General features: G+C 47.1%; 1 protein-coding gene across 1 annotated transcript in view; it reads right to left on the reverse strand.

Annotated features, from left to right (window-relative positions):
* Positions 1 to 1,024: 1,024 nt before the first annotated feature.
* The window catches only part of MDGA2 (MAM domain containing glycosylphosphatidylinositol anchor 2), a 244,782-nt gene continuing 221,723 nt past the window's right edge, over positions 1,025 to 24,083 (reverse strand). The window contains exons 12-17 of the mRNA XM_086462047.1: positions 21,479 to 21,499; positions 16,025 to 16,180; positions 14,759 to 14,917; positions 8,093 to 8,223; positions 2,595 to 2,700; positions 1,025 to 1,113 (exon numbers count right to left, since the gene is read on the reverse strand). Coding sequence (XP_086318173.1) covers positions 1,025 to 1,113; positions 2,595 to 2,700; positions 8,093 to 8,223; positions 14,759 to 14,917; positions 16,025 to 16,180; positions 21,479 to 21,499 — 662 coding nt within the window. The remainder of the gene's footprint in view (positions 1,114 to 2,594; positions 2,701 to 8,092; positions 8,224 to 14,758; positions 14,918 to 16,024; positions 16,181 to 21,478; positions 21,500 to 24,083) is intronic.

Below are 24,083 nucleotides of genomic sequence, written 5' to 3' on the forward strand. Positions count from 1 at the left end.
AAGCGGCTTCGTCTCCTCGCCTGCAGTCTGCACGCCCAGGCTCCGTAGTTTGTTTAGAAAAGAGTTTGCACAAACCACATTTTTAGCAGTGCAAGCTTCTGTGTTGAAACTATTATTATTATTTTATTTTACTTTATTTTATTTAAATCAGGCTTGTTTCATTGAAGGCACTTGGTTTCCATGGCAATTTATAAAAGATGGTGGTTTGGTTTCTTCACTTCATTAGAACAGATGACTTAGTTGGGGAGGGGAGAGGGGTGTTCGAGTGGCCGCAAGCAAACTCCGATAAGCCTGTGTAATATGTAAGCCCAGGTCGCACATCCTGGATAGTAATGCATGCAAGAGGAGACAGCATACAGTTATCAAGCATAGCCATGAGAAATGAAACATAAATGTCTTAAAACAGCTCTGATTGAGGGTAATTCTCTAGGGGAGGTGACAGCCAAAGTAGAAAGGGCCTACAATTATTTAACTCTATACTAAAAACCTTCTTGAAGGGAAAATGAATGCCAGCTCTTCACATACCCTGTTTACAGTGAGGTGTTTCTCTCTCTCTGTTTTTTATTTTTTATTTCCTCTCTCTCTCCTTTTTTTTTTTTGTTTTGTTTTGTTTGTTTGTGGCAGGCCATTAGGTTTCCATGGTAACAAGCAAACTATTCATTTGAAACAAAACCAGCCATGACTTTGTGCTTTGACAAGGGTTTCTATAGCTCTTTTCGAAGAGTTCAACCAGATGATGCTGTATTCATTATTGACCACAAAAGCACCTGAAGGTCTCTTCCTTACTTAGGCCAGATCTCGTTCTCACGCGTGGTTCATAGCGAGTTACGCTCCCGTGATGCCTTTTAAGTCCCCAGTGCTTTTTAATTTTTTTTTTTTTAATTATTTATTTATGTATTTATTTAACTTTCCAGTCAGTCAGTGGAGGAATCTTTGGTAGTTTGTTTTTAAATGTCCATTTTACAAAGACTCTTTCTTCATGCCAGTGCCTGGTGAATCTTTTGTAGCCTCTGCCAGGATAAGGTCACCTCTGATGACTTAAGACAGACATGAGGATGATAACGGGGATAAGTCGTATATGCGCTAATGTCCCAACAGCACCTGATCGTAAATCTACAGAAAGGGGGGAAAAAAGGTAGAATTAAAGTGCTGCCCAGACACAGTCGGCATTGCTGCAAGGCTTAGAAGATAAAGGGCACAGCTGTTGCACAAATCATCAGATTTAGGATTTTAGGATATTGCTTAGAAATCCCCTTACTTTTCCCATCTTGATTTGAATATCAAGAATTCTAATTAGTGAATATTAATAGGAGAGACTAATGATTATATTGGGAAGATAAGTCTCAAATGGAATAAATGATGAAACATAAAATAAAATCCGTATTGCCAACGCTGCTAGCACACCCCTGTAAAGTCCCAGACCCGAGGTGTTCATTAACCAACGATCTGTTAGTGGTCAGAAACAAGGATAACGTGTTGCAGGCCAAGATGTCGGCAAGACAGGATTTACTGTGGTGCCCATTGTGTGTCATCTTTGAATCGTGACCAAAGCAGGTACGAGCCAAGAGCCTGCGAGCCCAGGACGTGTTCCTTGACCACACACGGTCCATTCGAGGAGTGGTCGAGCCCTCCGGCTCACGGACCACCCACCCAAATTACACCCCCTGCTCACAAGGGAACAACACAAGACCCCGACAGAGGCTGTGCCATAATCTGCATCAGAAGTGAGAGAAGAAGAACCAACCATCGAGAGGATGATGATGAATGTGCATTGTATGGACTGAATGTGTGTGGGTTTGATGTATAAATACGTGTTGACGGCAAGGTGCAGGGGACATCTTGGGGAAGGATCCCGTGTCCCCGGTGCACATCGTTCATAAAGGACGTCTCTGCTCATCTCACTGGGTGTAGGGGAGTTTTTCTGACCCCTGCAGGTTTGCAACACGGCCACCCTCACCTGTCCTGCGCACCCCTGCGGGGGCAGCCAGGGAGGACAACGGCGCGGTGCTCACCCGGGCTGCCTCCGCTTGCCACACCGAGGGCCACCGTCCTCCCCTGGCGGGGCCCTGCCCTCTCCCTGCAAGGTCCCCTCCTACCAGCAGGGGACATGAACAGAGCTCGTCCGCTGCCCGAGGCAGGAGGCGTTGGGATAAAACCACACCTGGCTGCCCAGTTAAGGTCTGTATTGTAACGCACGCATAGTGGGGAGGGACCAGACAAGGTCCACAGGGAATCCCAACACTGTTGGTCAATAATTTCATATGGTTTGGACGCCCCGAACACTGTTTAATGTTGCTTTATCTGCCTGCCCATCTCGAACCACGGCTGCCCAGCCCGGCCCCACCGGGGAGCGCAGCCCACCGCTCTCGCCGCTGCCGAACACCCGTCAGCCTTCCACTTGCCTCGCTGCTGAACCAGCATCTTCCTATCTGAACAAAGACGTTTTGACTCCAGAAAACTCTTCCCTTTAAGCCTCTCCGGCTGAACCAAACACTATATTGTTTCTCCTGGAGAAAATCCATTTTAGAGAGCGTCTCAAATTTACAACCACGAGAAGCAACTTGCTCTCTCCCACGTGCGGAAGAGCCACTTACTGTTGGCCGGTTGGTCTGATTTCATACACTCTCCTTCCACAATTGATACATCATCAATAGCAATATCACCTTCGATGCCAGGGCCCCGGATCCCTTCAAATATGAGCTGCCAAAAAATAAAGAAGCAGCAGATCAGAGGGTGACAAACGGAAAACATCCACCTGCATTTCGCGCGGCGTCAAACTACAGCGATGGGCTTGGACTAATTCTACAGTGCAGAAAAATGGAACTCATTCCACACGTACTGGTAAGGTGAACACGAGGATGCGTGAGCCGTGGAGGCTTCTACGCTTCAGAATGAGCTGAAAACCAGCAGAGCTGCTAGTCCTCTGCCTAGTCATCTATCTGGTGTCTCCAGGCCATCTTCACCACTATGCTAACTCTAACGTGTGTTTATCTAAGCATGATGTTCCTGGAGCAAAGAGCAGGATTAAAGGGAGGAAAAATTTGAAAAAGATTTGGGGTGTTTTTCCCAGAAATTCCTGCCACCTGAAGCAAGTGGCAGAGGCACACCTTGAAGAACAGCATCTGCGACGTGTTGAAGGACCGAGCATCCACTCCACCACAGGCTGCATGAAAGCACACAGGAGCCAGAAAAACTCCATAGTAAAATGAGGTTTCTGGCTCTTGAAGGTGGCCCCACCAGTCCCTCCCACACCTCATCTGCACTCCGGTGGCACCTCCCTGTCATCAGGAGGAGGAGGAGGACAGGACCTGCCCCCCTGCAACCTTCCCCTGGGGGCATGTTTCCAGACCCATGAAAGCTGGGGAGAAACCTGGCAGGATCTGGGTTGGTGTCCCTTCACCCCTAATGCAAAGCTAAATCCATCACAAGAGGTTGGGAAGGGACTACCTTTGATTCGGATCCCCTGAGGTCTCACAGGGATCTCCTGCGATCACCTGGGTGGATTTTAACCTCCCAGATCTCCTGCCCTGGCAGGAATGGGTGACAGCGACAGCCCCGCCTTCTCTCCTGCTCCTTTTAGTGGCTCATCATCACTGCTAGAAGCTTTGATCCCTTCTAGGAATGGTTTTATATTTATCAGAAGACACCGTGATGTGTTCTACCACAGAGAGGGTCAGGGTAGAGATTTTATTCCTCTTTAAGGCTTTAACCTCTGCTAAATGGATGCCTGTGATTTCGAGGTCCTATTAATCACTTTCTGTCAAGTATTCTTAGTCTGAAACCCCAGCTGCTACAGCTGGGAAAGGAAACGGCGCCTGTATGGAGATGGGAGGCTTGTTGCAAGGGCAGTAATATTATTTGCCATAGTGTTCGTTATTAGCCATGGATTACGGCTGCACTACAGAAACGAAGTTATCCGCTCTCCTTCCGCAAACCCGATGTGATGCTGTCCTGCCACACTGCTGCTTAATTAGCTCTGCAGAAGAGTGGACACATTCTGTGTTGTGAGGAATTTATTCACGAGAAAACTTCAAAGCCTTCCTAAAGAGATGAAGGAACTGTGTAAGGAATATATTTCCCAAGCAGCACCATTTGCACAGTTCTCTCTCCTTTCCCTTTTTCCCTCCCCGCTCAGTCCTTTGAAATATTTCTGGTTAACTTAGTTGGCAAGTTTTTTAACTTAAAATTGCAACAATATATGCATGAAATTCAATGAATTTTGTAAGGGCGTGCTGTGGCACTAATGGAGACGCTAACTCTTGGGGGTAGAGTCAATCTGAAAAAAAACCCCCATCAATTCCATCTGCAGCAAAATACTTAAATTACACTTCATAACGATCTAATTGCATCAGGGAGATGTCTGGGGCACTTGGACAGGCTCTCTCTGATGTCATCGATTTCAGCAGGAAACAGAGCCAAGCCTCTTCTCTTGGCAGCTTCCATCTTTTCTTTGCTCATTAATACGGCTCAACCAGAGCTGCTCGTTTGAAACGAGTCCCTTTCGTTATAAACGATGGGTGAGCACCCAGGGCGGTGGAGGACGACCCTGTCAATCGTCAGGGGTCCAGTCGCAAGCCCGGCTGGGTGAGCATCACCCAAGGACCACATCGCAACGGTGCACGATGCCACCAGACATCGCATTGCACACGCAGTTCTCCGCTCCGAGGGCGCGTCCCCCGACCTCGGCCACAGACACGTCTCGTCCTCTTGCTGAGCCGAGCATCCCCGGTGGGTGCTGGGCCCTGCAGCGGGGAGCTGTCAATGGGAGGCATGGATTTACAGCCTGCCTGCTCTGCCCTCAGCCAGGCGGCAAGGTCTGTGCTGGGAGCACTAAACCAACGTGAAAGCGGTGCGTTTGGAGCAGGAGACTCCATCGGTATTTTATTGAAGCGAGATGCTGTAGGTTAATTACTGTAACGAGGTGGATATTAATTCAACAGGAAACTGTAATTGGGAAAACAGTAAGTTTTCCCATAATTTACCCTGTTGTCTCAAGTAATTATCCTTCTGACAATTTTTCGACTCTACCTCTGATGGTGGGAAGCATTCAGCTCGAGAGGAAAGCGTCTTCTCTTCTCCCCCAAACTACAGCTTGCCCTCCTGCTCCTTGGCAAGCAGGCACATAACCAGTCAGCAGAGTTTAGAGTCAAATCTTCCCTGATAACGAAAAACACTGATTCCAGACTAAAGGACTCTACACAAACACAACGGCCAGCATTTAATTAAAATCTGCATTTGGCAGCGCGTTTTATGGGCCCCGGAGACGGGCTGCTATTAGCCAGCTTGGCCACGGGCTCCGAACAAATCACCGCCGACGAGCGCTGGCGAGGCACGGAGCACACTCCAGCCTGCAGTTCACAGCTATTTGCAGGAGGTGCCAGATGATCAGAATCCCCTATCAGGATCCCACAAAACCTATTAGCTGCCTACCCGTGACTTTACAAAGCTGTTGTTAAAAATACTGCATTTAGCTAAAGAATAGAAGGGCTTGTGAGCGGAGGAAAGGCCACTCTCTTAGTGGGGGAAATGGAAATCAGCCCCTATAGTGCCTCCGGAGCTACCCCGAGCGTCTCTGGGGGATTCAGCTTGTGCTGAATTCAGCAGGATTTCAGACAGATTTTACCTTCCTGACCTGTCTCCTAAGACAAGAAGTAGAGAGGAGCCTCATGAATGCCCCCAGCCCCAGCACAAGGGTGCCAGGCCCTTACACTCGCTCGAAGGGGCTGAAACCTCCGCGGGCCGGCAGGGCCATTTCCTTACGGGCGGAGCAGTCCCTCCTTTGCCAAAAACGTCTTCGGCACAAGAAGGTGTCGAGGAAGGAGCAGCTGAAGGCGGCGGCAGCGCTCCTGCTCGCATCTAAACTGAACTGGCACCTTCCTAGATGCCGGCGTGCAAGGTATCACTGCCACGTGCTCTCTTTTTGTGCGTTCATTCTTAAAAAATACTTCATCAGTGAGCACCTTACTGAGATAGCTGTCATGCAACACTTTTTCAGCTTCAAAGCACTGCAGTCCTCTCAGTTCTTCGTGACAGAAGCTTTGTTATATACCACAGGGGCTGGGAAGGTATAAAACAAATCTGTGCTGCACTTCTACCCATATAAATTAACCTATAAAAAGTTCTAATTTCTGTGTCAGTGTCCTGTTTTACTGCAAAGATTCACTTCAATTCACTCTCCTTAAATTTAACTGGGAGGTTTATACTCTTCCCTACTTAGGCTCCTAAATGGAAAATAAAGTTTGCTTGATGCGAGAGCTGCTAAAAAAGTAATTTAAGGTTCCAACCACTCTGACATTTATTTGTTATATTTGTGCAGAGCTTCACGGCTTTACATTCAGTTTATGCTGAAGCCTTTAAACACAACAATGTAAAAAGTGAAAAACAGCCAAGGAGAGGAGCTTCCATTTTGTGCACCAGCTAGCGGCACCAGGGAACGTGGTTTGAAAGCAACGCGAGTGAGGTGCACCAGCAGCAGAAGTGACCCCTGTAGCTGTTTCGAAAGCCACGGGGCCCCGTGCAAGGGCTGATGCCCAGGCTCCACGGTGAAAGCAGCAACCTGGGCACCGGGTTGCCTCACCCTGGCTGGCCCCCTGCAAGGCAGACAGCCCAGCTTGCCCTTCCACCCAAACCCATGCCTTCCTCTCCGTGCTGATGAGGTGACCCCCAGGGTTTGCACCCCATCGCCCTCCTCCTCTCCTCTGCATTGCTGCTGCCAAATCCTCTGCGCCTCTCTCTGCCTGGAGCTGATAGCCTCGTCCTTCCCGTATTTCTGCTAAAGCCTGTCCCGGGTCTCGGGAATCCCTCTCAGACGGAACTGCGATTATTTTGGTTTCGCCTTCCCCAGCCACCTCATCTCTCCCTTTACCAGTCCATTTACTATGTTCAGACACTAAACCATTTTTCTCTCCTTTACTGTTGAGACTTTTCGGACTTATCCTGACTTCACCAACGCAAAACTCCCTCACTCCAATCAGCTTCCTTGCCCTTGGCCCCATGCTCTGAGCGTACTTTGACACCCGTATCCCTCTTCTCTGCTCTCTTCCTCCCCAGTTCTGCCACTTTGTTCACTCAAACACCATGTCACGCTATACTTTGCCTACCCTCTCCTTCAATTTTCCTCTAATTTCCCCCCATGCAATGCTTCTGCAATCATGTATGCCAAATCTTCTCTCTCCTGTCATTGCCTCTCACGCATGGAAATAAAAACAAAGGGTCAAGATCAGTCAATACCCATAAAGTGAATCCCAATCTTTTTAAGAGAGCAGTTTTGACTTGCACCGAATGACTCTTTTTTTTTTTTTTCCCCAAAAGCCATCGCCTCCCCCAGGGGACCTGGAGGTTACAGAGAGGGGACAGAGGAGCCTGGAGAATTGCCTTGCAGGGCACAGCTTGTGACTCCCATCTTCCACGACGATGCTCCCAGCCTCAAACACACGAGGGCTGGCTGGCAGCAGCTGCCTTTTTGGGTCTGTTCCAGTCACAAACAGCTCACAGCGTGAATGAGAACTGCCCATAACAGTCTATCAGCATCTCGCTGTCAAACCAAAACCGAAATGTGTGAAAACCTGTCACAACTTGCATGGGCCTTGTGAACGAGGCGTGCAGCTCTGCCGCACCAGGAGCTCCGCGCAGGCAGCACTGCTGCTTCGGCACCTTTCAGCAAGGACTGAGAGATCATTCCTTTTTCTGCAGAAAATGCACGTATTTCAAGGGACCTCTAACACAGGCACTGTACCATGGACCCCAAATAGCTTTTCACAGGAAGTGATTTTGTATTCCTGCTGCTAATCTGAGATAAAAAATGTTTTAGAACACCACCAGCGCCTTTTGAAAACAGAAAGACATTTTGTCTTCAAGCAAATAGCTGCTGTTCTGCCATTAAAGTGTGCATTATTAAGCTCTATGGTGCTCACCTATTCGGAGCAAGGAAAGCAATTATCTGTCCATAAAGCAGCTTTCAGAGCTGAAATGAAGCTGTGAAATCGTGTGTCAGAAGGAAAGGGTCAGCGTACACAGGCCCCCCCCCCCCCCCCCGCCCCCATCCGAAAAACCGAACACTCCCGTTCCCGGTGCGCGACGCTCAAGCCGTTACCTGAAATGAAGTCGGGGGGTTGATATTAACGCGGGCTTGGTTCCAGTGCTGCCCCTTATTGCCACTCGAAGACCACAACGGGTTCTCTATCGCGGTCTGACCTTTCAGCCGCAGGTAGACGTTCAGGCTTCCTAGAAGAGAGGTGGAGAACTGGAATCGGTCAGGCTCTCCGAGGGAGCGAGGACGCTGGGCTGGGTACATCAGCAGTGCCCTGCTCTCCCCTCTTCCCATTTTGCACGGGCCTCCGAGTGCCTGGGGAGCGTTCCTTGTCGTAAACTCCAAACCTTTTAAGCTGGGCAACGCTGTGAGCTGGGGATGTGAGTTCAGGGCAGAGCAGCCTGGGCGTGCAGGGAGCGCGGTCCCCCGCGGCGGGCAGGGCGGTCGCACCCCTCGCTCCCTGGAGCTCAGGAAGGACACGAGGTTTCCCAGGGTGAGATGGGCCAAAAGGAGTTTTCCGTGATTTAGTGCAAATGAGGCATTTATAGCCTCCTTACCCAAGGATAAACAAGCAACCTGGTTGCTTTCTGCTTAGCTCTTGCTTATAAAGACCGTCCCACTTCTTGTTTACTCTGTACATCGTTTAGCTAATGGAGCGCCACCAAGAGCCCGGCAAACCTGTCTCAGAGATCACTGTGATGCCTTTAATCCTGCTAAGGAGTATTTCCAAAGGACAACCTCATCCTCCAACTTAAAATAACCTTAGTAAAGGCCCTCACTGTGGAGACAAACCCCACAGACCTGGGTCTTCCCCCACAGCTGACCATTAACTTACTGGTTCCAGCACAGACATTATTTGCAACAGGTAGCAGATCGCCTGCATTCAGCAGCCCTTCCCTCTGGTTAACCTCACTGTCTCAGGCCACGATCAGGCACCAGACTGTCTTGGTGCACCAAGAGACAGCAAATGCATTGCCTTCACTTATCAGGGTTCAGTAATTCACATAGTTTGGAGATTTTGCTCCTCCTTGCCCACCACTGTTACCTGTAGATGTGCGGGGCAGTGATTTCTTTGTACTACGTAAATCGTCGCATTTGCCTTCATTCGAGAAAGCTCAGACAGTCAAGTTCACTCAAGGCTACTTGTGGTTTTTTTAGGGTGTTAGGCATGGCAGCCGAGCAGCTCATATGAATTATATTTGCAATGAAACCTCTCAGATTCGAGGCAGCTGCACGGTGACTCAGCTCCTGCTAATAAAAAGTTCTTATTTCTAGCAACAGCAAAACTCAGTGCCTTGAAAAACATAAGGCTAGATGTGTAATGGAGCAGCAAATATTCTCATCACGGCTATTTCACCAGGGTGCCCAGAATGAGGCCGTATGTCTTCTTTGAAAGAGGCGGGGGAAGCGATGCTCACCGGAGCGACCGGGCGGCACCGTGTCTCCCACCTGCCTCCCGCTGCAGCGTTTGATTTCTCAAACGCAGGGGAGGGCACAGAAGCAGCACAAAGGAAACAGGGCTCGTCACGAGGACATTCTGGCTCTGCTGACACGCACACTACTGGGTAAAACAAGAAGACCTGGAACAGAAAGGGCTTGCAAGAAGGGGGATGCTCAGGAGGGTGCCCTGGAGCGGCCCCGCAGCCCAGCCCGGTAAGACGTCGCAGGGCTGCTCACAGCAAGCGGCTGCTCAGCCTCAGCCCTCTTCCAAACAGCAACAGCAGCTCTTGGGCAAGGTTTGTATTATTCAGCTGCAACAGCTCTCCCTTCTTTCCCGTCTGCTTCTCTCCAAGACTTTTTTCCAACAACTGTGCTGGGTCTACGGTCTGAAAAAAGGCAGGGTCTTAGACAAGACTACCTACAGTTACAAAATAAAGAGTTATTTATAATGTTGTTTTTGTAAAAGACAAAAAGCAACACCCATGTGAAGCAAGAGGTGAATTGCTGGCTAATTGTTTCGCCTGTTTGTGCAGGCTGATACAGCCCATGCCACAGGGCTGGTTTGGAACAACTGAGTAATTTCGGTATGAAAAGCATGTAATTCCGTCCCTGCTGAGGTTGCAGAGATTTAAGATCGTTCCTAGCACACGCAGCCTCTCTGTGTCACATAATTTCTTCAGATCACTAGCAGAATGACAGCAGTCTTACAATACCAAGTAGCCATGACTGCACCAGATATGCTCAGCCGCTGCCCAGCACGTTGGGTAGTACGGATGTCCCTGCCCGACCCTCACTGCTCGGCAGGCACATACACCTACCTGAAACGTCACTGAAAACTTAACTAATGACATCTGCAACAGATGTTTATCCTGGAAATCCTGCCAGCAAAGTTTTGGAAAAGTTACACGGCCTTTGCAAAGCTGATGCTGTGGGGGAGGACGAGCTGGCTACAGGGTTCACGCTGAGGCGTGTCCGGCAAGAATTCAGCTCAAGATTTCAAACTATTCCAAACTCTAGACAAATGGGTAATGAAGCAAGTCGTGAGCGGAAGAAAAAAAACAGTGGGCAGGAGTAACAGCTGTGAGCTAAGGAATGAAGTTTACTTTCTGACAGCCTCCCGCCGAAAGAGCGCGGGGCGCTCCGGAGACGTCGCCCGCTGCAGCGCCGGGGCGGCATTTTGAGCGCTCATCGCCGTGCGAACACAAACGGCTTTCGCCGTGTGCTCTGACAGCAGGCTCTGCTTCGTGCTTCGTGATGGCTCTCTAACGACAAGAAAACCCCTCGTTCTTGGAGCGTCAATTAGGAATGCCCCATTTTGGGGTGTAGATGGAAAAAAAATCGGAAATAGAGACGGTTTTAAAAGATGGTGGCAGCTATAATGGAACTACAACCTGTTTCTGTCTCAACGCAGAGACACAGTAAGGACAGTGACTCTTCATTTTCTTCTTCTCCAACAATGGCTTATTGTTTGCTGCAAATCAAGTAATGGGAACCTCAATTTCTCTTATGCTTTAGGGATAATCTACCTTCTCCTTTTGAAGGGTGTGGAGCGAAGCGCATGCAGTTTCTCTCTGGCAGCCAGCACTCTCAGAGTTAGCTCTGTGTGATCTGTCAGGAATTACAATCTGACTTGTAAGTAAGAGCCATCTATCTCAGGTAAAGGAACGCTTTATCTTCCTGAATCTAACCGCCACGGCATGGGATGTAGGTCCTTGTTTATCTCGTCAGAGCTCTGCTGTAGCATTAAGAGCTAATCTCAAATCTCTGCTCTGCTCTCTGCAAAGGCTCCCAAGTACCTCTCCTTATCGCTAGAGAAATTTTCAGCCTCTTCTCCAGAGACACCAGAGACCTGAACAGCAGGCACAGAAGCTGAGCTGGATAAACTGGTAGGCTGGTTTTCTTCAATATAGCGCAACAGGTATATTCTCAAATTGATGTCACCGGGGTCACTCATTTTTAAGACTGGAAGATGAAGTATCTTTTCCCCTAAGCCTCCAAGACCAGTCCACACCAGCAACAGAGCATCGTTCCAGGATGATATTTCATTTCATTATGGATCCTTCAAAACCTTGTCGGAAATGCTGAAACATTTTGATGAGCACCAAAACTGGTTTGGAAACAAAGCACTTGGCCCCTGAGAATAACAACACTGATACTGCTGGGAAAGCGTACGGATACCAACAACTAGGGAGAAGAAAGCGATCCAGTGGAAATGCACCCAAGTCTGCTGAACAATGCTACAGCACTTCGGATGAAAAATCAAAGGTTAATGGCCGTGCATCTTCTCTGAACACGCCGTTCCCAGGTCCATGGAAGGAAAAGGCTGGAATTTATTTAAGCCAAATTCCCCTGAAAGACACTTCCAGCTTTCAGTGGAGTCAGGGCAAGAATCAGCAGCTCATGGTTATTCCACAGAGAGATCCTACAGCACAGAGATCATATACGAACCCTCAGTCAGCAGCTCCTAGCCCGCTCTTGCGAAGAACTCGATGAGCTGGCAGAGCATGTTACACCCGACAGCTGCCCCGACTGGCAGTGCTCGTTCCCAAACGGGGATGAGAAGCACCTTCTACATGTCAGCTGCAAATCCCAGAAGAGCAGTGAAGGGTCAGGGCTTCTAACAGCTTGCGATAAAACAGTCAATCTGTTTTAGCAGTAAGATTTAGAATTATCCACGGGGGATTAATCCTTAATAAAGTGTAATTCTTCTGAAAAAGGAAATTACCAATTCAATATTTCCCACGGAACTGCTGAGGCCGGAGGCACCTCTGGACATTGTCCCGTGCAAATCCCTACTCACAGCATGTGGTAGATTAGAGCAGGTTGCTCTGGACCATGTGCAACCAGATTTTGCGTATCTCCAAGGACAGAAACTCCACCACCTCTCTGGGAAACCTGCCCCAGTGTTTGACCGCCTTCACAGTTCACAAAAAATGTATTTTTCTTAGGTTTAAACAGAATCGCCTCTATTTCAATTTGTGCCCATTGCCTCCACCCTGTCCCTAAGCATCTCCGACCTCGCTCTCCTTTACAGCCTCCCATCAGGCATTCACACACACTGATGAGATCCTCCCGAGCCTTCCCTTCGCCAGGCTGAGCAGTCCCGGCTCTCTCAGCCTTTCCCCACGTGAGAGATGCTCCAGTCCCTTCAGCACCTTTGTGGGCCTTTGCTGGGCTCTCTCCAGTAAGTCGATGTCTCTCCTGTACTGGGTGGGGGCCCAGCACTGGACCCAGCACCCCAGTTGTGTCTCCCCAGCGCTGAGCAGAGGGGCAGGATCCCCTCCCTCGCCCTGCTGGCCACGCTCTGCCTGACGCAGCCCAGGAGAGGCTGGTGGCCGTCCTCACCACATCAGCTGAAACACAAAAGGAGGCTGAGGGGAGGCCTGATCGCTCTCTACAACTGCCTGAGAGGAGGTTGTGGTGAGGTGGGGGTTGGTCTGTTCTCCCAAGTAACAAGCGATAGAACAAGAGGAAACGGCCTCAAGTTGCTCCAGGGGAGGTTTAGATTGGACAGGAGGAAAAATTTCTTCACCGAAAGGGCTGTCAGGCACTGGAAGGGGCTGCCCGGGGAGGTGGTGGTGTCACCGTCCCTGGAGGGGTTCAAAAGACGTCTAGACGTGGCGCTGAGGGACACAGTTCAGTGGTGGAGCTGTCAGTGTTAGGCTTACGGTTGGGCTCGATGACCTTAAGGGTATTTTCCAACCTAAACTATTCTATGGTTCTGTAATTCTATAAGGTGTGATTCATATGGGCAAATCACTGTGTTATAATAACCCCTTTCCTAACCCAAAGTAACTTCTAAGATGACAAACCTTTAAAAACTCCTTCCGGTAGTTACCTCATCAATACAAACATTCAGTCATGTTCACATCTGGGGAATCAAATGGCAGATATTTGCTGGCTTCATAATTTATTTCTTGCACGCACGTTGCATTCTCACGTGTTTCATAACAGTTTGTCATTATGAGGAATTAAAATTTTGAATTTAATAGATGTGTATAAGCCTGCATTCAAACACATGGCTGATGCCATTAATTTACTACACTTCTGTCAGTCTGCTCTTTAAGGACAGAATAACGTGTAATTTTGTACAAAGCTATTCAAAAGTAGATCATTTTGAAGATTAGCTAAAATGATGGCAACTATATTTTTTAACATTAAGGAACGTGATATCGAGCAATTTTGGTTTTCGACAACTAGGTGTCCACATTGCCATGGAGAAATGCTACGTGACTATGATCCCTAATCATCGTTGTCACCACCTTCACTCCTTTATCAGCCAGTATTACACATGTCAGTTCAAGGAATTACATGTAAACAGGAAAGGTTGAACTCAGCAAAAAAGCTAAAGGGATGGACGCTTGCTGAGAAGGTAGTCCAGGAAAAAAAAAAAACCCAAAATTGCACCAATGAGCGGTGACTGTTCTGTGGACAGACATCAGCCTCAGTGGCTGTTTTTCTTATACCCCAACCCTAAGATATTTCAGAATAACTCCTCGAATCTTTATGTTTGTAACTTTGCTCTTCACTGTCACATACCAGAAACAGTCTGCTACATGACCATATGGTCATTTTTTCACCAAGCACGGCGTGGCTCAATCGCTTCCTTCCAATCAACAGCCAAGTGCCCGCTGCAACATACAGCCAGGAGAATTTAGACCTGGGGCTGCTATTCACATACTCGCAGTGCAGAGACAGCTAACAAAAAAACCCAAGTGAACTTGTCTGCTCTGCTTAAAACCTTAACTCTGCCTGGGGGCAGGCGACGCTTTTCTGAAGCAACCACCAGAATGCACTGTGAGGATGCGTTCGCCCTTGAAATATATATAAAAATACATGAAGTCAGGTCAGCTTGGCACTGGAAAGCCTCTTGACACACTGGTGAGCACTGAGCGCCCCACGGGGATTTACAGGATTTACAAAAATCAGCCGTCTATCCTTTATACTTTTATATTCCCCCCCGCCCTTTTCCTCGTACTACGCAGAGAAATTACGTCCTCGCAAATAGCACCTTTTCTGTTTTCACGCTCTAAAATTCCCTGCTCAAACCCCTCACACACGCACAAAACGCTTCCCAGCTGTAAGAGGGGCTCCTGCTAGCGGGCTGGTTAGTGCAAAGCACTGTTTCACAGCAATTAGGGTGCTATCAGGCACCTCTCTTGCCAGCTCTGGTTGCAACGGGCCCTTGCAGGTGTTGGCCGTCCTCCCGTGCTTTCGTTTCACACAAGTGGGCATTTCTCCTGCTATTTCTCCCAAAGTGAAAAGACAAGGTCATTGGCTTTCTCTCACCTATGTGCTGTCCATACATGTGATAGTAGAAGCTAAAACAATACGCTGTGTTCGTAGCTCCATAAGGGTTTTTTGGAGCGACGCTGAAAACAGGACTAACGAGCCTGGCCTTTTCTCCTTCCAGCCTGGGGCGTGACGTCTCAATGTACATGTAGAAACCTAGGGGAAGTCCAAATGGAAATCGTTAGTTTGCAGTCTTCAAAACCCAGCACACAGACACGCAGGAAGACCCCAGGTTTGATTCGTTTTTCACATTCATCTGACATCACCGTGGTTTCTGGGACATATTTCTTCTGCATTAAGCCCATGTGTTTTCCACAACTGCTTCTAAGATGTGTTTTCTACCAAAAGTAAAGCCAGGGCCAGCAGGTCAGTACTCACAAACAACTTCAAATCAGTGTAATGTTGTACATTGAACAACAAAAGCAAAAAAATCTTTATGACGGGGTTCAGACTTCAGTCTCAAGGTTGCAATTTGTTCCTATAAACAGTGAGCGGGGAGGACTTGTAAAATAAAGGGAAAATACCTTGGCGGAAACCTTTCAAGGAACATTTTCCACTGGCCATGTCAATCTCACGTTTGAAAGCTCACTTTCATCAAAGAAGACAATATTAATTTATTCTGATGCTGGACTGTGCCAACAACAGAGATTGTATTTACTAAATACCACCAGATAAATACAATGCAGTATGATTTTTTTTTCTTTTGGTAGTGCAAGCAGGGGGCATACAATAAAATATCACGAGTTAACTCAGTACTTGATAAATCCAGCACAATATGCCTGACTTTTCAAATGCAAATATACACTGCAGTCAAGATGGCACGCTTCTGTTAACCGGGGTAGCAGATTGAAAATTACATATTTCAGGAACACCTAAAGTAAAAATGGGGCAAAAAAAAATTCTCATTGTGACAGTCTGAGAGAGTCCAAGCTAGAATTTAAATTACATAAACCGGAGGAATATTTCAAGATGTGCCAGAATATCTCCCCACTAGACTATAACGTGAAAGCAATCGCTTTGAAAACGGCACAACAGAAACAATACAAGATGGTTAATGGCACCGTTAGCGGGTTGTGCTTTGGGACCAGCCGCACGCCTCAGCACCAGCAATTTCTTTGTGAAGTCCTTGAAATATGCTTATCCTTGGTATGGTCAGGAAAAACGACGTAGCTGGACAAACTGGCTGTCCTGGGCAGGTCCCTCACCCCAACGGAGCAGCAGAGCTCCCAGCGCCGGGGGACCAGTCACACCGCTGGAGCTTACCTTCCTTGGAGCCAGTCCGATCCGCGTTCGGCCCCGTGTTGGGGGTGTATTTTGTGTCTCTGGTGGCAGTGCTCTGTTTCGTCCAGTCGAAGTTGTCCGTGTCATCTTGAGTGAAAAGGCAAATGTTACCGTCCTCAAACCCACAGTGGAACTCTCCTGCCAACGCAGCAAATGAGCAGAAACTTAGTGGCTGAAGCGATTCATCCTACGCTTGTTTGTCAAAGTACTTGCCAATTGTAACAAACACACTGTGGGATGATTATTAACAGCACTGGAAAATAGATGTACATTTATTTTACATCAGCTTCTAGTGTTTAGCATATTTGCAGTAACCTCAATGAAAAAGAAATCACAGTCATCAATCTGCGTTGTCGTTACTTGAAATGATATTCAAATCTTACTGTTTAGCTCCTCCTCACATATTCAGATGTATACAACCACCCTTAGAGACATTGTCTCTTCTCATCCAGACAGCATTTGTAAAAAGCTGAGAAAACAGGCACCGTGTCCGTAAAACACAAGCTACAGGGGGAAAAAACCTGAGAAGCAGATTATTTTGGTCTAGGGATAAGAACATCAGGGAAAAGAGGACAGCAACTTTTCAAAACGAAAACATTCTCTCCAATTGACATCAAAAGTATTCTTGGTTTTCAATAGGGATGGGAAAGCAAGTAATGGCTCAAATGAGAGCAAAGGAGAGTTTTAGGGTAGGCATGAAGAAAATTTCTAAAAATCAGGACAGTGGAGCACATGAATGGATTGCTCAGGAGGAACACCGAGTCCCCATCACTGGTTATTATAATACAACCAATTAGACGAATACCTGGGAGGAAGGTTTAGGTCTATCTGAACCTATATGGGCAGGACAGGTGACTCTGCCCTGTCCCGCAGACATCTCCTAGCCTTTCACTAAGATTTCTGTTATGTACTTGAGGTTAAGTGGTAAAAGCTTAGGTCTAAAGAATGCCAAGAACCCCAGAGAGGATTACTGGGATCCTCTCCTTGGCTAAACAGAGGTGTGAGACACACCAGTCCAGCGATCCTACCTGCTGGGTTATGACAGGATGAGACAGTCCTACTGTCAGACATTCGTAGGAACCAAAACAAATCAAAATTTCGAGGTGCAGTTTTCAACTCAGAACAGAATAAGGCCCCACGTAGTAAAATGTGCAAAAGCTTAATTTTATGCACATGAACAGTTCCTGCTGAGTTTACTCTTCCAGCAAAGTCAATTGATTTATCTGAGAAAACAAGCAAATCTCTCTTCTCTGGGGAGAACGCAGCTGTCTGCACGCTGTGTCAGCTACGGCCTTCTTTACAGGGGTGCAATTTATATTCATTGTTATGAGGAACTCTAACACCAGGCGTCATGGGATTATTCATCTCTGTTAAATTGAGGGGGTGTATAAATGTTTGCAGGTTTGGGGTTTCGGTGAACTATAAATCCACTTAAGCCACTGGAGCTTCACTGTAAATCAGTGAAGACAGAGGGACCTGGAGCTTAGCTTGGATATGTACTGCTAAGCAAGGATGCTGGTCTGAGACTTATTTAAACTCAGGTAATACCGCAGATTGAAAAAGCAGGCTTGAAAAATTCATTCCAAACCACAAGGCGCGTTAGGAGTGATGCTCACATCTTCCTCATCCTGCTCCTGCCCGTCCGAAGAGCAGCACAAACTGTACCCCCTCCACAACAGTCCAAATAAATCACCATTCCATAAACCCAGGTTATCACAAAAACGCAATCCACAGCAACTTCCTTGGCTATTAGCACCTCAAGCAGATTGACTTGATTTCCCAGTAGATCCACCAACTTCACTAGATCCTCCAGGAGAATTAATTTCCTAAAGCACAGCTCCTTAACTGGCAAACATGGCTGACTACCATCGGCATGATGGGGAGCCGGTTTCAGGACCTGGCATGTTGGTTTGGTTCTGGAAGCAAAAGGTCTTCTGCATCCTGAATTTTGAATGATGAAGAAGTGGCAATATAGAAAATCATTCAATGGAGGAGCACCACCACGAGCATTGCAGAGGAGGAATACAAGTAGAGGCCTGATTGTGGTTCTTCCTGAGGGATGAGCAAACCCAAGGAGGCCACAAGGAATACACACAGGCAGATTACATCCAAAACCCTTCGAGAGAGAAGCATGTGAATAGGTGCAGACCGACATCTCCATCTTCCTCCCGAAGACCAGGAAGAGAACACAAAGACCCTGACAAAGCTCTTGAAAGACACAAGGACTCGAATGAAGCACCCTGAACAAAATGCCAGCTGTGCCTCTCATCTCCAAAAATACCTTTCACACGACTTGAGCTCCGAGGTCACTTGGTTTACACTTTTATTTTGTGCATTTGGCTTCCACCTCCGCTTATGCAAGCCCTTCCTATAGCAAAAATGGGGCTGCTTCTACACAGCATGATGAAATAAAAGGGCAAAACAGTAACTAAAGAACAAAATTTCTGACTACCAGATCCAGTCCTGCAGCAAAGTGAATTAACACAAAGCATTTTCAGCCATTCAGCAGTTTCTAACACTGCCCCTCCAGTACCTTAAAAGCTGCATTTGCATGTCGCACCATGCCCTCAGAGCTTCGTTAAGAAATTCCACATCAGCAGAACAAAAGGTTTTTCTTCAAGTTAAAAAAAAATAATAATAATATTCAGGCCAGATGAAAAAAGCTAAGTAAAAGTTTGCCATTTATTTAATAGGAAAACACTGGTTCCAATACATTGGAAAAGGTTTCTCTTAAATATTCTTGGCACTAAATACTTCTCCAAAAAATGACAGAAGAATAAAAATGGGAAACAGACCCCCCAAGACTAGCTCAGTACTTTTCTTATGCAAGAAGTAGGATCATTTAAACAGATCTGGATGGTCTTGACCTGTTCGTTAACGGGGCACACGGAGTGCGAGAGGAACAGCCAGCCCTGCCCCAAGCACCCATGGGTGCCTCAGCTCATGCCACCGCTCAGACCACTGTGGTTTGTTGAAAGCACTACAACGGAGCTCATCGACATTAAAGATAGTGGTCAATTTTTGTCAAAGCACATGCTGGGTCTGGAAGTGGATTCAGGTTATTAATAATTTCACTGCAAATTAGGGCAAAATCTGAAACTGCTCTCAAGGTGAAACACTCTTCACTGTACGATGAATTTTTGTCATCTATTTCCATAAAATTCAAGTTGAATATGACTCTCTAACATCTAATCTCTTCCGTTATTCAGGTGTAACATCTAGTTGCACTAATTGATACGAAATCCTTATGGTTTACATTAAATCATTTCTATTATATGCTAAAAAATAAAATGTAGATCTGAGGCTACACCTCAGTGTTTAAGTCATTTTATGCTACTTGCTTCTGTATTGCAGAAATTTCATACGAAGGATTCACGCAATGTGATCATTCCAGAATTGAAGCAGGAAGAACACGACTTCAGTTTCCAACATAGGTATCTTGTCTCAGCTGAACACAGCTCTTACTCTTCATTCACAACGGTGTAAATAACATCAGAATTCAGCTCAATAGGTTTAGAAAAAAAATCAGAACTTTTGTAGAAAGCACAGATAATCACAGAATCACAGCACGTCAGGAGTTGGAAGGGACCTTGGAAGATCATCTAGTCCAACCCCCCCGTTGGCAGAGCAGAACCACCTAGAGTAGGTCACACAGGAACGCGTCCAGGCGGGTTCAATGATGAGACTGAACTTGTTACAGGAGACACAACCTCTCTTCTCCAGCTTATAGATTTGGGCCCATCTGCAGACCGAGATTTCTTCCCCGTCAAAGGACTTCACTCAAAAAGACTTTGGGGAAAAAAAGGCGAACCAAAACTCTACCATCTCTTTGGTCACCTGAAAGAAGCTGCACTGGGGACTCTACAGTTCTGGTGGGCAAACTTTCCCATTGCCACCAGGGCAGAGAGAGGCAGACCTAGAGAGCAGATGAAGGAAAAGGGGGACGGGTTGCCGGAGATGCCCGCCCGCCCTTGAGCTAACACACTCCCTATCGCAAGGGCCACCTCCGCTCTACCACAGGCCTACTAGAGCTATAGAGACATTTTGAAAACGAGACAGTTTCGGATCTGAAAATCACAGAGGACTACACTGTGAAGCACTTGGGATTGCAACGCATTTTTTCCTTAACATCACAGAGTATATATTTAATATATTAATTAGCGAGGGTCTCATCTGCTGCTCATTTAAGTCAATGGGAGTGGCCTCTCCAGCTCCCGTGAGCTTCGAACTAAGCCCTGATTAATCATTAATGCATTGCACAAGATCTTCGGCAAATCAGTTTAAAATTTACAGAAAGGCTTAGCCGTTGTGTGCGAGGGGGTGAGCGAGGCGGCTCGCACAGCCCGGTGCTGCGTCTCTGCCCGATGACGGCTGCGCTACGGCAGCGACGAGGGCAGACTGGATCCCGTTCCCTCTGCAGCAATACTTCTCACAGACGTCATTACAAGCAACAGTAACGGCAGAATACGTCGCGACAGCAAAACGCACGTTCGCTGTGGCGTGGAAGAAAATCATGAAGTAGATAGGTGTGGGGACTGTTGGGAAAAGGGTGGTTTTACTGGGACATGCTCCAGCCAGCCTCCTGTCTGCGAGATTTGTGGGGATTTGGTGTTCCCAGAAAAGCCTAAGAACAAACTGTAAGGGGAGTCCTTTCCACGCTGCAGCATCCCTGTGCCCCAGCACCAGCACATTCGCGAATACACAGTCAGAATTTGCATCCTCAGGCGCGCCTGTGGAGCTGTCTCTTGTGAATTTGTCTGAACACTTTCACACCTCGGTTGCACTTTCGGTCTCCACAGTTCTCTGCGCAAATGAGGTCCGTGATTCCTGTACGCAGTGCATGAAAAAACATTCTTCTGTTGGTTTTAATGCCGCAGATGAGCTTCTGACCACCCTTGGAAGCATCAAAATAACTCAAGAACTGGTACTGTAGTTCTTATGCAAGGATAAATGAATTCAGAACCCATCATAAACGGACTTTTCCTTCAAGATTTTTACCGTACCTGTCGAGGCGCAGACACAGTTCCTACACAGTACTTAAACTTTCAGCTTTAGTTTAGCAGTATTTATGCCCATGACTAAACCACAGCATCGCCCATACATATCGAGCTACAACACCCACAAATGGATGTTCTTTCAGAACATTAGTTTTTTTCCTTTAGTTGAACTGTTTGGGCAGCGGGAAAGAAAGATGAGCTGGAGCTATAGTTTTTCCTTTCTCCATCTACTCTTGCTTTAGCGCCTTGGCAGAACAAGAGGAATGACACCTTCAGCCGCCAGCCCAGCTCACACCCAAAAACTACGGTGGTCCCTGCCATCCACGGGCTGCAACTGGAAGCGAAACACTTGTCATTTACTTTTTAACTGTTAAGGGACAACGGGTGCAAGGACAATTCTTCATACACATAAAAGCTGAAAAAATAAAGAAATACTTACGTAGATGTGGATTTACTGGAGCTGGAAGACAGAGCAAAAATAAAATTAGCACAAAGAAGAAATTCTAATTCATCACTATTCAGATTATCCTAAATTTCCCATTGTTTCCTTCCCATCAAGACCTTGATCGTGGCTCCCACACCGAGACAGCCAGCAAGACCAGTAACTTCCTCTTTGAGCAAATTTTGTGGCTCCCTGGCAATCCAAAGGCAATGATTTCAGGGAGAAACAATAGCCGCTCCCTCCACGATGAGTACGCTCCGTCACTAGGACCTGCAGCTTGGGGAAGAAGATGCTGTATTCAGCATCAAACCTAGGTTATTGGTGCAGATATTGTAAGGATGGGGACAGCTGCACAGCAAAACTCCAGGGTGATGCCTTTGCACGAGGAATCCCACAAAAACTACAGAAAGGATGAATTTGTCAAAAGCAGAGGTTCTGCCCTGGACCTTCCTCATCACCTAAAACTTCCTTTTAGCATTGTCAAGAACACTTAACGTAATAGTTAATGTAAGAACACTTAACTACTCAATGTATAATACTATTCTTCAATTTAATATGTGTGTGTACATGAGTCTTAAGAAACGGACAGCGCCTGCATTCTCCTTAGAGATGTCCATTTTCCTTTTAAATAGCAGAAAACCAAAGCACAGCGAGCTTGAGAGAAGAGCTGTGGTCTCATTAGACCAAGAGACACAACCAAGAAAAAACACGAGAGTCTTCTGGCACATAAACCCTCTTCTAGGGAGGATATGCTTTAAAGAAATGTAAGATGACGACAAAGGAAGGTGAAGTGTGCTGGCCTAAGTGGCCAGCAGAGCGAGCACACCCGGTGCCTGCTGGAGGAGCCACATTCAGCGACCAGGACAGCGACCCGCCAGCACGGCGGGGTCCGAGGTGCTGCTCTCCTGGGGCTGTGCTCTCAGAGACAGAGGAGCAGCAGCGCAGAAATTTCATACGAAATTTCATATGAAAATCCCCCTCCTCCTGCAGCCCACCTCTGCCCGCTCCCCATCCCGCAGCAGGAGCAGCCCATACCAACCCCGCACCTTTGGAGGCATCTAAAATAATTTGGCCAGCACTGCAGAGAAGCCTTGAGACAACTGTGCTGAAAAACATCATTTCTGTCTGTTCTTGAACGGGTCTGTGTATTGCCCCACACGACACGGCAGGACCACTGGGTACTGGGAATCTTTGGGGAAGCTGGCGCTCTTATTTCACAGACCCTTGGCAAAATTACAAAATCCTCTACATCCGTCATTCTTTAATATTGAATTCTTCTACTTAATACCTTAATAAGCTGAAACAGAGTGCTAGTGCCTCCGGACATCTCAACCATGGGAATGACAACCCAGGTTTAGGTCCAGAGTAACCTGTGCAATGCTCCACACGGGAAATAGGGTTTGATGGGAAATTTGGAGTTCTGTGCTGCCTGTTTGCAGAAGGGTAAATCTGAGGATGGAAGACTTAGGAAAGAGGGCCCTTCTCCTGTAAGCCCTTGCGCGTGTGGGAAACAGAAGGACGCTAAGCTCACAGTTGGAATCGCGTGTTATTAACAGAAAATCTGGAATAAAATTTTATCTCCAAGCAGTGGGTGCATCTGGTAACGCCAGACACGAGTACGAGTGCTGCTCCATGTGTTTGTGCTGCCTTTCCCATGCCGTGTTTACAGACACAAACTCCCAGCCACGGATTCTGCGTAGCTCTAGATTCAATCTGGAGTTTTCAAACCAGCCCTGAATTAGCAGCTCTGCCATTTTATCTTGCCTTCTCTGAAACAGATGAACGGTGATTTGCCCCAGTGCAATCTTCTTAAGAAACTTAGTCATTACATTATATTAGATAACCTCACAGCTTTCACCAACAAATTACCTTTCATTCTCCAAAGAAACATTCATTTTGTGAAATCCTTGAGTGATTGAACTTGGAATTAGCTGAAATTGCCGGGAACTACATTTACTGACGCTTGATTTGTAATGAAACGTACGGGTTTTTACGGAAACTATCATCAGTGTGTAACCTTGAGTCATCCTATTCAGATTGTTCACAGCAGACAAAAAAAGGCTTCTTGCCAAACTAGCTTCAGTTCACACTGATTGACAAAAGTAGAAGAAACAAATTACAGCAGTTAGGCTGAACTTACCTAGCATCATAAACTAGGAAAAAAAAAAACAAACAAAAAGCCCCAGAAAGCTCACTCTTTGAAGTCATACAGCCCACTGCTGTAAGACAATGTGTAATGGCTCGCTGTAGAAAGGGAAGGTTACTGCCTGCACGACACACAGGTAGCAAGTTAAATTAGCCATAAAGGGAAATTAATGGATGACTGAGGGAGTAAATTCCCAAGGCTGACTTTGAAATGTCTGGAAAATCTGCGCACCTCAGAGGGTTATCGCTGCTCTGCTCAGCTGACCCTGGCTCGTGCTGGGAGGAAGGTTTTGCTGGCGGAGAATCTCGGGAGGAGAACAAAGTGTCATGAAATGTTTGAGCTTGGTTAGAGCCAGGACGGATGATCCCTTAATCTTACTGCCTTTCCTCCAGCAAGCGGAGAAGAAAACCTGCTGGAATTTCAGTTTGCTGGGTGATTTTACCTTTTTGGTGATCT

This window comes from Leptosomus discolor, chromosome 3 (genome assembly GCF_034619465.1).
Source record: "Leptosomus discolor isolate bLepDis1 chromosome 3, bLepDis1.hap2, whole genome shotgun sequence".
In the NCBI taxonomy this organism is placed as follows: Eukaryota; Metazoa; Chordata; class Aves; order Leptosomiformes; family Leptosomidae; genus Leptosomus; species Leptosomus discolor.